Raw genomic sequence first — 11,619 nt, 5'->3', positions numbered from 1 at the left:
GCAGGAAAGGGGAAGAGCTGAATTTTAAAACAGAAAAAAATGCTAGTAATTAGTCTGCAAAGTAATTAAAAAAGCAACAGTGAAGAGCATTAGCTAATATACAGTGGGAAAAAAAAGTAGTAAAAAGCCTATATAGAGAGAGGTGTAAATTTAGATGTCATTGTATAGTATCAGTCCATTTTTGTTGTATGTTTGGTTTCAAGAAAAAACTGTGGCACACATTACCACCTCACTGAAAAGGAAGTCTATGCTGTAATGAATATGGAAAATATTGAAGTATTTGAACAAAAATAATCTAACATAAAATACATGATACTGATTGTACTTTCATTTGCAATGACCATAAATAACATTTTTTGGAATTCCAAGGTTTTATTTAAACTACTATCAATGAGTAAAAAAATAAACAAGTTGTTCTATCTCTTAAGATTAAATAATTTACAGTATAACAGTATATATATGTAAGAATATAACAATAATATAACCTCACCAGATATGGCAAATCCGCTAAAGCCCACAGCAAGTACTAAGAATGAAATAGCCACTCCTTTACTGTGAGAATATCCCACCACAAGAAGAAGAGTTGCTTCCATACCAAAACCTGGGGAAATGATAAAGAAAACCAGGCATCAGATTTAACTACCTCTCAAATATTGCAGGCCTTAGGATATGATAATATTTCATTGTCAGACAGAGACAAAACATTACCTCAGAGTGGAATATAATCAGGTATTTCTTTCATCCCTGAAAAACACATGATCTTGCTATCTCAAATAATCCTTATTTTTTGCTTTTCGAGCTTTTATTGTTACTTACTGACAGGTTTAAGATGAAGAGAAATACCTGGTCATTCCAGCTAACTCTAATGGGAATACACACTTGACCTGCTTATGAATTTTGTAGTCCTGATCACAGCCAGGATTAGCTCACGTGACTTTAACCTCTCCGAAGTCAGATATGGAATCTCAAGTAGTTTTCTGGGCTCTCTTAGTGCAGAGGGTGTGCAAAAAATGCACAAGGTATTGCTTCATGAGTGCATAAAACCACGCAATTTGTTTGTTTACTGTATACAGCACACTAAGTGGACATTGAATCTGTACAAAAAACTTTTTAATAGAATAGGAAGACTTACCTCCACAGTTCATTATCTTTCTCACATTAGTGGTTGAAAGAATCTGCCTGCTTCTTAAAAAGTCTGCAATTTGTCCCCCAATAGGAACAATAATTGTCATCACTAAATGCGGCACAGCAGATAAGATACCCACCTAAAATAATCATTAGAATTAGCAGAGTATAAACTGTAAAAAAATATTGATTCTTCGTTTTCTGAAGCATTCAACAACTAATTAATCATATCTTTAGTTTCAGGCTATGTATTTAAAGCTAAAAATCTTACCTTGGTAAGAACAAAATGGTAATGAACAAAACCGGCAATCTTAAGTTTTCATTGTATTTTATGAAGGACAGATGGAGTTTTTAAGAACCTCAGATACCCTGACACTTTTGGTTTATATATATTTAGGCTAACATTTATTTTTCTCTGACTTACAGCCCCCTTCCTGTCAATGTAACTGCCTTGCAGCTAGCTCAGTGTACTATGCCTTGCATTTTGTTCTAATAGGAAATTCTGATTATTGTATACATCTGAAAAAGTGCTTAAGCACAGAGGGAGTTGCATAATTCCTGTCTGAACAGTGTATCAGCTGGCCTGACGTCTGACTTGAGTTACATCAGCATACAGAGCAGACAGACTCCATGAGAACAAAAAGAAGACAAGTTTCTTCTCTCTAACTGAAAGCTGTGAAACTGCACCCCACTGCAGTTTGTGTGTATGGTAACTCTGGTGTGAAAGCTAGCTTCACGGTGATACATGTTTCTCCCGGTAAGTCAGACATTAACTGTGAGGTAACTATGGTATTGCAGTCACTGCTTTGAGGCGTTCCTGACTAAATGAAAACCATTCATGAACATCCATGTCAACATCAAACACCAGAAATGTAGCTCTGATATTTACTTAGCTAAGATAAAAGCTTTACTTTATTTTTACCTACCTTGCTTATTTCAAATCCAAACACTTCCTCAAAGTAAGCAGGCTGACTAATAAGCAGCAAGTAAAAGGTCCAGCTTCTACAGAAGTTTGCAACAATTATTGCATAGACTGGCATAGATGTAAAAAATTTTCTCCACGGAGTTTTATATTTCTGAAACATAGCAAGGGGGATCCAGTCACTGATTTGATCATTATCATCTATCTTCCTTTTTCCTATTTGTTATTTTACCTGTACTCCCAACAAGCTCATCTATGCACAGCTTTATGAATCTGGATTCCAATGTCTTCAATTATCATAAAGTACATACATCCATATTTGGATGATAAAGATTTAATTTAAAAACAAAAGCATTGTTATTGCTTCTAAGGCAACAGTCAGATTTTACAAAATTTCACCCAGATTTATTTTAAACATGTATTTTAGTATTTAAGTCTTTATCCCAGCATTCTGAATAGCTCTTTTATCAAGCCTCAGCTGAACCTGCTTGGTCAAAATATTTTGTTTGGTTTATTTTATTTTAAATGAATTGCATAATGGAGAAAAAATAAAAGAAAAAAAAAGAAAGAAAAAAGAAAGAAAGACAGATGGACAGAACTACAGTCCTGCTGAGTCCCAACACCTCTCCATGAGCCCAGAGTTCTGCCCATCTGTGTTGATCCAAATACAGGATCTAGACCCAGATGAGTGTTTGAAAAATCACTTCAGGCTGAATTTAATCTACTGTTGGTTTGAATACTGGCTTTTCTTCAAAGAAAAGCATCCCATAGATGGACATATGCAATACCTTGTATATCTATTAAATCACACTTAAATGACAGCTAAGGATTAAGTGTGACTTAATTAATGAGAAGCCATCCAGAAAAGCTAATTTGATACTATGGGAAGAGTTTAGCCTAAATATTTTAGAAACAGATGAACTATTGATAAAACTGATCACTTCCAAAAATATTTAATTAAAAAGCAACAAAAGAAATAGGCAGAAATTATCCAGTCCAAATGAGAACTAGCTGTAGACTTTTTATACTTTGGAGCAGAAAAAGAGACATAAATTCCACAAGTGACCTCCTAGAAGAACTGGAACCTATATTCTCCAATATCCACCAATATTCGACTAGAAATCCATCATCAAATTTCAGATCTCCCCACTCCCAACAAAATTTGGTTGTTTGAAACATACTTTTCTATCTTAAAAAAGAAGGGTATTTGATTTTGTTGTTGTTGCTTCTGCTGGGGGTTTTACTACTATCTCATAGGAAACAAGGGTGTGAGTAATATTCTTACTTCCATTGCCCCTAGGAGGTTGGCACTCTCTCCAATGCTTTCTTCTATGTATCTCCTTTCTTCATCTGTGATCGTAGGATGTTTTGCAGGACTCTCATATGAAACCAAAAGCCAAAACATGTACCAGACTATACCAAAGCTCCCTTTGGAATGGAAAGAAACACTTTAAAAAGAAATGCACAATAAAGCCGCAAGCAAGGAAAAATGTATGAATAATTATAAAAAATATAAATGGCATTTGTCGTTACTGCTCTTCTGCTGAGCCATGCTAACAGAGACTTGGATCCTGCAAACAATATTTATGCAAAATACATGCAGAGCTGGAACACAGTGAAGTTCTCTTTGATTCATTTACAGAAGGATTTCACTGCAAGTGAATATTCACTGATATTTTAACATCAATTCATACAATGTAATGCAATGAAATGGCTTCCATTTCATTTCACCAGACTGGTGAAATGGCTTGAAGCCACTGTTGTTTGATTACTGCACTAATTTTTTTACTGGCAAAATACAAGATTATGGCGTTGTTTTCAACATAGCAATACAATTCCTGAGCAGTTTATTAAATTTCTATAAAGTTTCCCCTTAATTCACATCAATTTTACACTGCAGAATGAACTCCTTTGGGATATTTCTTTCCATCAGTCTAAGTAAAGAGCAGAACTTCTTTCACACGAGTTGTGCTAGTGTGAATGAAGTTCTGTAGGTCTTCAGATGAAAATCACGACATCTTAGGGCAGGTACTCTAGACTTACAGTTTTATAAATGAAAGAACAACATTACATGATCCGAGATTCTGCAGATCTGCATAGCTGTTTGCACTGCTTGTACTAGAAGTGATGAAGGTTTTACCATGAACTAGCTTCTCCTCTTATTTAATAATGCTACTTGCCTACTCTCTCCTTTCAATTCTGTTCTTTCATTGTCCTTTTCTCTAGACTATTTTTAGCTTTACATACTCACTCCCCCTTTTTTCCTTTTTTTTTACCACTTAACAGAAGATTTACATTTTTAGAAAGGACAGAGTAAGAGTAAAGTCGTAAAACATGGGAGTAAGATGAGCAAAAATGCATACCATACACATAGAACACAGAAGACCACCCAGTATATTGCACTAGAATTCCAGCTAAAGGCATTGCAATAACAGCTCCTGCATAGGAACCTACAAAAGAAGATGTGTAGATGAAAAGGGAGAAAAATTCAGTCTAGAAATACTTCTATGTTACAGATGAAAAAAAGACAAAACTAGAAGGTTACTTACCACAAAAGGAAGTGGTTGCTAATCTACTTCTTTCTAATGGGGGGGCCCACTTGCTCCAAATACCGTGGCAGGCAGGGTAGGTGACCCCCTGGGGAATGGGTGTGCCACAGGTTAGCTAATGTTGATCAATCACTCAGATCATTGTCTTTCTATGATTTTTATTTGTTCTTAATTGCTACAAACAAGAAGTTGAGAAGGCTTTGCATTTCTATAGCAAAGTCTGAGCACAGCCATAGGAAAGCTTCCATTTCAGTTAAAGTTGAAATGGTTTTTGTATATTGCTCCAAATGATTAAAGAAGCCTTATGAAACAGATATCAAACTTAATTACAAGAATTGAAAAGAAAGAATCTTAATTCAGAAGTACCAGAGTCAAAGGAAGGATGAAAACACAGACCCTCTGGAGTCTTTCTAATGCTGCTCTGATTTCCCCAATCCTCAATTTTGATGGCTTTCTAGCATTTTTTATCTAACATTTAAAGCACAGTTCAGGAAATACAAATTGCTGTCACACTGCTCTAAAACTAGAAAATACGATCATCTTAATCTGGTGTTTTGTTTCCTATGCACAAAAAGTAGAAAAAATTAATAGCTTTTTGCAAATGTTGAGGTTATCATCAATGTTGAAATTATCAGTCTCAACATACAAAAAAATTTGTAAAATACATTTTTTCTGTTTTGAAAGAAAGATCGCATAACGAATATTCCATACAGTCTTTTTGCTATTAAAAAAAAATATTAAGATGTAATCTTAAGATTGTCATGATTTATTGTAAACTTTCTTCAAATGCTCCTGTTGAGAGGTTTGGCATTCACAATTCCTTTGAACAGTATCACAGAGATGAGTGAGTCTAAAATAGCTATTTTATTTTGTAATTACCCACTTGGTTCTGTTCCTCTCCTCTTTGCAGTCAGGCATACCTCTCTACATGCAGATCACTTTTCAGGAATGGATCCAGATTTATACACAAATACTTTAAGAATTTGGTTACTTTAAGAACTTGATTACCAATAACCTGATTTTCAGGCACATTCTGCACCCTCTTTGGAGTCTTTTTATACAATAAAATGCACAAGTTGAAAAGCAATTCATGCAACAGAAATATGTAGCCCTGAGGAACAAAGAACCAGTGATCATAGGCCTAAAATTCTGGTTTTCAGTAAAGAAACAAAAAAAAATTTAGAAGGCATGCTCATTTTTTTTCTCTCTTGAGACATGGTAAATGTCTTATTCATTATGATATTGCTTATTTCATTATGGTAGATTTAGTCTGTGCGTCTGGACAGCAAGTAGCTGTTGAGAATAGCACAAGTATGAACTCTGTGCAGTAGAATATTTCAGTAAAACTTCCACCTTAAATAAATATTTTTTTGCTTCTCAGCAGGGAAAATCTTTGCTATGTAGTATTACAGATGAAGGAAAATTAAATAGCTGTAATTCATATAACGAAATCCATTAAACAGAAAATCAGTAATAAACAAAGCAATTTTTATTTTCTCCCAAAAGTTACGGTTGCTGATTAAAAGCTGACAAGTATCTATCAGATTTACTGGTTACTTTATGATGTTTTTCCGTACCTCTACAAGGCCCTGCAAGATCCTAACAAAGATGACACACCCATAGTGCACCCTGGCTGCAGACGGTATTAACATGTTGAGGGAGGATGTCAGCAGTATAGCAGCACCAAATACTCTGCAAAAATGGTAAAAAAAGGAAAAAAAAAAAAGGAAAGGAAGTAACTTCAATGTTGTTCCAATTGACTTATTCCATATATGCTTCATATATCAATAGAGCTGTATTTATACATATGTTCTTTATGTAGGGAATATACTAACTGCTGGACTGAATTAGTGTCTGCTTCCATCTAGTAAAATATATCCATCTGATAAGACCCAAGCATGCACATAGACATCTCTTTAGCAAAATTTCCTATGAAAATATATCTCAGGCAGTCTCAGGTGCAGATATTACTCTCCCTATATATCCCCCTTCTTTTCTTTACTTAATTTTCACATCTGTGTCAAGCAAATCTGATTGAATTTGTCATCCTTTAGAGAAATTAGGGCTCCAAACAGTTTGTTAAAACAGGTGGCCAAGTAAAAGTGAGATTCTCATTAGTGCTTTAATTATAAGAAAGTGACGCCAAGCATTCACTACTTAAAAAGCAGAAGAGAATCCACTTTTATTAATGCCAGAGCAGCAGGAAGGATTTAAAACGGAGCTGTGATTTTCTTAGACACAAGAGTTAATCAGTCTGGAAACACGTATCCATAGAAAGTAGATCATTCTTTCTGCTATTTTTACAGAGGCTTCTCGTTGACTATTGCTGATTTTGATTCCAAGAGCATCCTAGCTAGCGCTTCAAATAAGGCGCAGTCGCATTGCAAGGTCTAAGTAAATATGTGAACTAATGATTCATTTTTCAAATTCCACTGCTTTGACTGAATTTTAAATTGATTCAATTAAGATCCACCCCTTTGAGGAGGAACCCTTTCTCCTGCATTATTATTGAATCATTTTTTAATGTTCATTCTTTCCTTTATGGAAATAATCCTTTTTTACTCCCCTTTCCTTTCAGCATAACTATGCAGAGGGATGAAGCCAGTAGCAATGACTGTCCTCTTTCTTTATACAGAACTATGTAGAGCTAAGATAAATCCTGGAGATGTCTTACATATGACATCACAGTATCTGATGTGGAACTGATTTGACAGAAACCTTTAACCTTAGCATGTGTTCTTCAGAAATTGGTACAGTGCCATAAGTTAGTGAGAAACAGACCTTGGGCTAAAGAAGCAGGAAACAGTGATAAGTTTGAAGACCAGAATTCTCCTCAAAGACATCTATGTTTCACATTCTCTACTTAGAATTACAGTCTGAAATGAGTATTTAAATAGCAAACTGAGCATACTCCACTTCTATTTGACAAATATTAAAGGGCAGCAGAAAAAACACTTTCCTGGCACAGTAAGAAAGCTTTGTTAAATAGCTCTAAATCTGGTCTCCTCATTGTGTTCTCTGTGATACCCATCTTGTGTTAAACAACATCTAGCTGGCTGCACAGCACATTCTGGCTTTATTTGGCAGCATGTTCAATACATTTACTGGAACTGACTGGTGCACATGTTTGTATTGCAGTGAGTGAACTATTTTGGCCTGAATTCTGTCTTTACTCTTAATTTCTTTATGTGTAGGTTTCTAATCCAAAAGTACATGCAGTTCCTTTTCTTACAATTTAATATCCCCATATGTTCACATAAGCCACAACAGTGCCCTGGTTCCCATTTGCATTTTTGCTTTTTTTATTAATGAGAAGAGTTTGGGACTCTTAGGAGCTTTGCTTGTGATTTTTACAAATCCTTTTTAAAAATTAGATGTTCCTGTTAGCCTTTTTTTAAGAGCAAGAGATTGTAACTGTTCTAAAGTCGCATTGAGAAAATCTACATTTGTTTGTAAGCAGGAAGAAAGGACTCTTTGGTTTGTAATTTTTCCAGTTTCTTTTCTGAAAAGCAGCATTATGGTTTTAAATTTTGATTGTGGATAGGCTTGCTGGAGCAGATTCTCAGCTCGCATGAATCATTGCAACTCTTTCTAAATCACTGTTCCTGTAAAATCCTGCTAAGATTTTAAAAATGCCATCTCTTTATAAGGATGGTAATTACAAAATTGTTACAGCAGGTAACTGTGTCTTCAAGGGAATTTACTCTAGATTTTCAGTTCTGTATCTAATATTAGCTTCTGTTTGGCACAACTGAAAGTTATGTTTCTCAGAATTGCCTTTGTTCTCATGTTCACTAAAGAGAAGCTGTTTCCTTGAGCCTTTCCCTTCTAGAAGAGAAAAGAAAATGTAATTTAAGGAATTATCAGAGACGTGTATCTTCCAAATGAAAATCTTGTCTGTATTTAGATACACAACTATTTAGTTACATCAAGGAGTAGATGATGAAATAATTCTACAATGTCACTTGCAAATCAATTCTCTTTCAGAACTATGCTTTATAGGAACGGCCTTCTCAAAAATAGATCCATTTTCCAAACAAAACTGTAGATTTAAAGGCAGAGTAAATTAGAGTTAAATTATGATTCTTGTAAGAAATGGATTTTTTGTTCTATTTCTTGAATGATTATTTAAAGCGGCACCATGAATTTAGTGCATGACTATTTTAGTGAGTCTATTTCTCTGTAATTTTTAGTCAAGAGCAAATACATCTTCCTACATTTGTTTTGATCTCTCCATGCACGTCCATAAATGTAATCAGCTCTTTTGTCTTTTCATGTTTATTTCACTTCCATAAATACTAAATTCTGCTTTCCAGCCAAGTATTGTGATATAGTTATTTTTTTGTACAAGTATACTGTTTTATTGTTATAAATATCTCAACTAACTACATTTATTATAATTTAGATCAAATAAGGATTTTGAGCTAAAATTAATCTAAATATATATGAATGCTGCTCATGTTCTAATGTATTTAATTGGAAAATGGAACATTCTGATTGTTCTTCAGGCATTTCTAAGGTGTTTCACTGACTCACACATCAAACTCCAAAATCGCATCCTTTTTTGTGTTTACGTTTCTGTTATGTTTGTTAAACTAGTGATTTTATGATCTGCAATGTTTCATTTCTGCTTCTCAAATAATTCTCATTTGCTCAGTTGTGCTACAATGTTAACACCAGCAATAGGCTTGAACTGGTGGTTTTCTTTAAGATTCTTATGTTTCCATGGCAAATTGGCAGCATGTGGGGCTCCATAGTTGTATATATTGCAGCTGAAGATGGGCTATGTTCATTCTCAGACAGAGGTGGTTCCCTGCTTAAAATAAGATTTTCAGCCTGTTTAGGAATTTCATTCCTATCCCACTCCCCACTGCATTTTTTGTACACATATCTGTCCTCTCGATATCCTGATATCATTTTGAATGGATTGGTGTGGCTCCTATGGGATACACAGTCTTAAAGCTGCCATGTCCTGTTGTGTATTTCTTCAGTTAGGCTTTCTGCAGTGGCATGGGCTCATGGAGAAGGCTTTACACCTCAGGCACAAACACGACAAGAGTTCACGTCTCAGACAGAGAGACCAAGCCTTGCTGCATGGTGTCCCTTGAGTTGAGCTCAGTCTAGGAAATCCATGTAGCTGTGCTGTTGAATTTTCAATCAGAGCTATCCCCAAACATCCATTTCATGCTTGGGCACACTCCAAACCCCACAAAACATATTTTAATGCCATTGCACAAATTAAGAGCTTTAGCAGATTGAAGGTAAACTCTGGGAAAAATACAGTCTGTCACAGAGAGAGAGCAGGAGAGGCCGATTGCCTTGCCATCATTCTTGACTCTGGCATTAGGAGGGAATTAAAATGCCCTTCAGCAGATCCTGAATTTGGTGCAAAATTTCTTTCTGACCCAAAATCAGCAACCGTGTAACTATATACTGAAGAAAATAACCACAAACAGAAGATGACAAATTAATAAAAAGAGTAGTAGTATGCCAAGAAGAGGGAAAAAAAAGGTAAATCCTCATCCTCATAAGTGACCAGAAGAAGCCCTGAAACAAAGAATTGTGCTTTGCTTATCTATTTCTAGACTCGGTCCCAAAAGACAGAATCTAACATTGATCCTCAGTGTTTTACTGACGTTGGCATTATATGAAGGTCATGGGCTGTGACTTAGTCCTCCTGTAATACAAGTAGTAATAATAGCAAAATCGTATTTGACTAAGAGACATTTGGAATGGGAGCAGAGGAAGGAAATTACTCTGACAATTCAGGAAAAATGCTTAGAATGGAATGAAATTGCCAGGGAATTAATCTTTTTGGGTTTCAAGCCAGTTGGCTCATTTTTCTCTTTGGGGACAAACTAAAGAGAAAGAAATGTATTCTTTTTCATATCTGGATTTCTAATTTCTGCATCTGTGGAGCCCCACTATTCCCATCTACCTTTTCCAGGCAATTCATATTACATGAACATTCCACATGGAAGCGCATTACAGATATTGTTACTTGGCTGGAAGAAGTGCCAGCTCAAAAAGTGAGCTGAGAACAGTGGGAGCACAGATGTGTGCCAAGTGCTGAATGCCAGATGGGTGACATATTGGGTTACACATATGATATCTGAAAGTGAGCGGTCCTGCTTAAAAGCATCTTCTTACTCCAGTGGCTGGGAGTGAAAATTGCTACAGTGACTCCCTAAAGCTAAAACCCTTTTCATATGTGTATGTGGAGGCGTCAATTCCTCAGCTGCCTGAATCTCATGTATTTCTTTTTATGTCATTTTTAAATATAAATGACAAATTCCACCATTATCTATATTTCTGTTCTCTTACTAAGTGGTCCAACTTTGTGCAAACAAAATTCTTATGGAAAACAAATACTTTGTCTGCTCTAAAGCATATGAATTATCTTACCCCAAGTTTATCCTTTAAAAAAATGGAAGTCAAAGAGTAGCTCTGTATGTTCAGAAAAACATTTTTTATATTTCTTTTTAAAAGAAAATACCGTAAGTTTAAGATGCTTAAATACATGCTGTGTCAATGAATTATGAATGACATTTCATTAAAATCCAAAATAATTAAAGAATACTAAGCATTGGTCGCTGACAACTACAAAATAAGGTTGCAAATCTACCAGCTTTGAAGATAAATAAATCCCAAAATATTCACAAGTCTTTTAGCAAAACAAACCCTGCAAAGACTGGATCAAACACCAGAGTGAAGTGATATGCGGAGGCTAAGTCAATGTGTATCAGGAACACAAAGGCCTTTTAGCTTTCTGCCTCCTCCAAGCCCCATTAATGCCACTGACTCATACAGGTCAAACCAAGACTCTCATTAGTTTCTGGGCTGTGCCTTCCATTGCCTGTTCACAGACCTGGTTTTGATATGTCAGCGTGTATATTATGAAGAACTTGGGTACTGTTGGATAGCAACAACATTGCAGTTGATGCTGAATGTGAAAAACTCCTGGGTCATTAAAGTCCGATCATTGCTCTTACCAGCAAGTGCATTACATCATCCCTTTGTCAG

The 11,619-nt window shown here is 35.4% G+C and overlaps 1 protein-coding gene across 1 annotated transcript in view; it reads right to left on the bottom strand.

The window, feature by feature from the left end:
* SLC17A6 (solute carrier family 17 (vesicular glutamate transporter), member 6) overlaps positions 1 to 6,288 on the bottom strand; it is a gene marked incomplete at its 5' end in the record, with an annotated part of 9,016 nt that extends 2,728 nt beyond the window's left edge. The window contains 7 exons of the mRNA XM_009869113.1: positions 491 to 601; positions 1,133 to 1,265; positions 2,052 to 2,201; positions 3,333 to 3,475; positions 4,411 to 4,497; positions 4,597 to 4,684; positions 6,174 to 6,288. Coding sequence (XP_009867415.1) covers positions 491 to 601; positions 1,133 to 1,265; positions 2,052 to 2,201; positions 3,333 to 3,475; positions 4,411 to 4,497; positions 4,597 to 4,684; positions 6,174 to 6,288 — 827 coding nt within the window. The remainder of the gene's footprint in view (positions 1 to 490; positions 602 to 1,132; positions 1,266 to 2,051; positions 2,202 to 3,332; positions 3,476 to 4,410; positions 4,498 to 4,596; positions 4,685 to 6,173) is intronic.
* Positions 6,289 to 11,619: the final 5,331 nt, after the last annotated feature.

The sequence above is a fragment of the Apaloderma vittatum genome, unplaced genomic scaffold (assembly GCF_000703405.1).
Source record: "Apaloderma vittatum isolate BGI_N311 unplaced genomic scaffold, ASM70340v1 scaffold6335, whole genome shotgun sequence".
In the NCBI taxonomy this organism is placed as follows: domain Eukaryota; kingdom Metazoa; phylum Chordata; class Aves; order Trogoniformes; family Trogonidae; genus Apaloderma; species Apaloderma vittatum.
The sequence above is the reverse complement of the archived record's forward strand: the minus strand, read 5'-3'. Positions and strand labels throughout refer to the sequence as shown.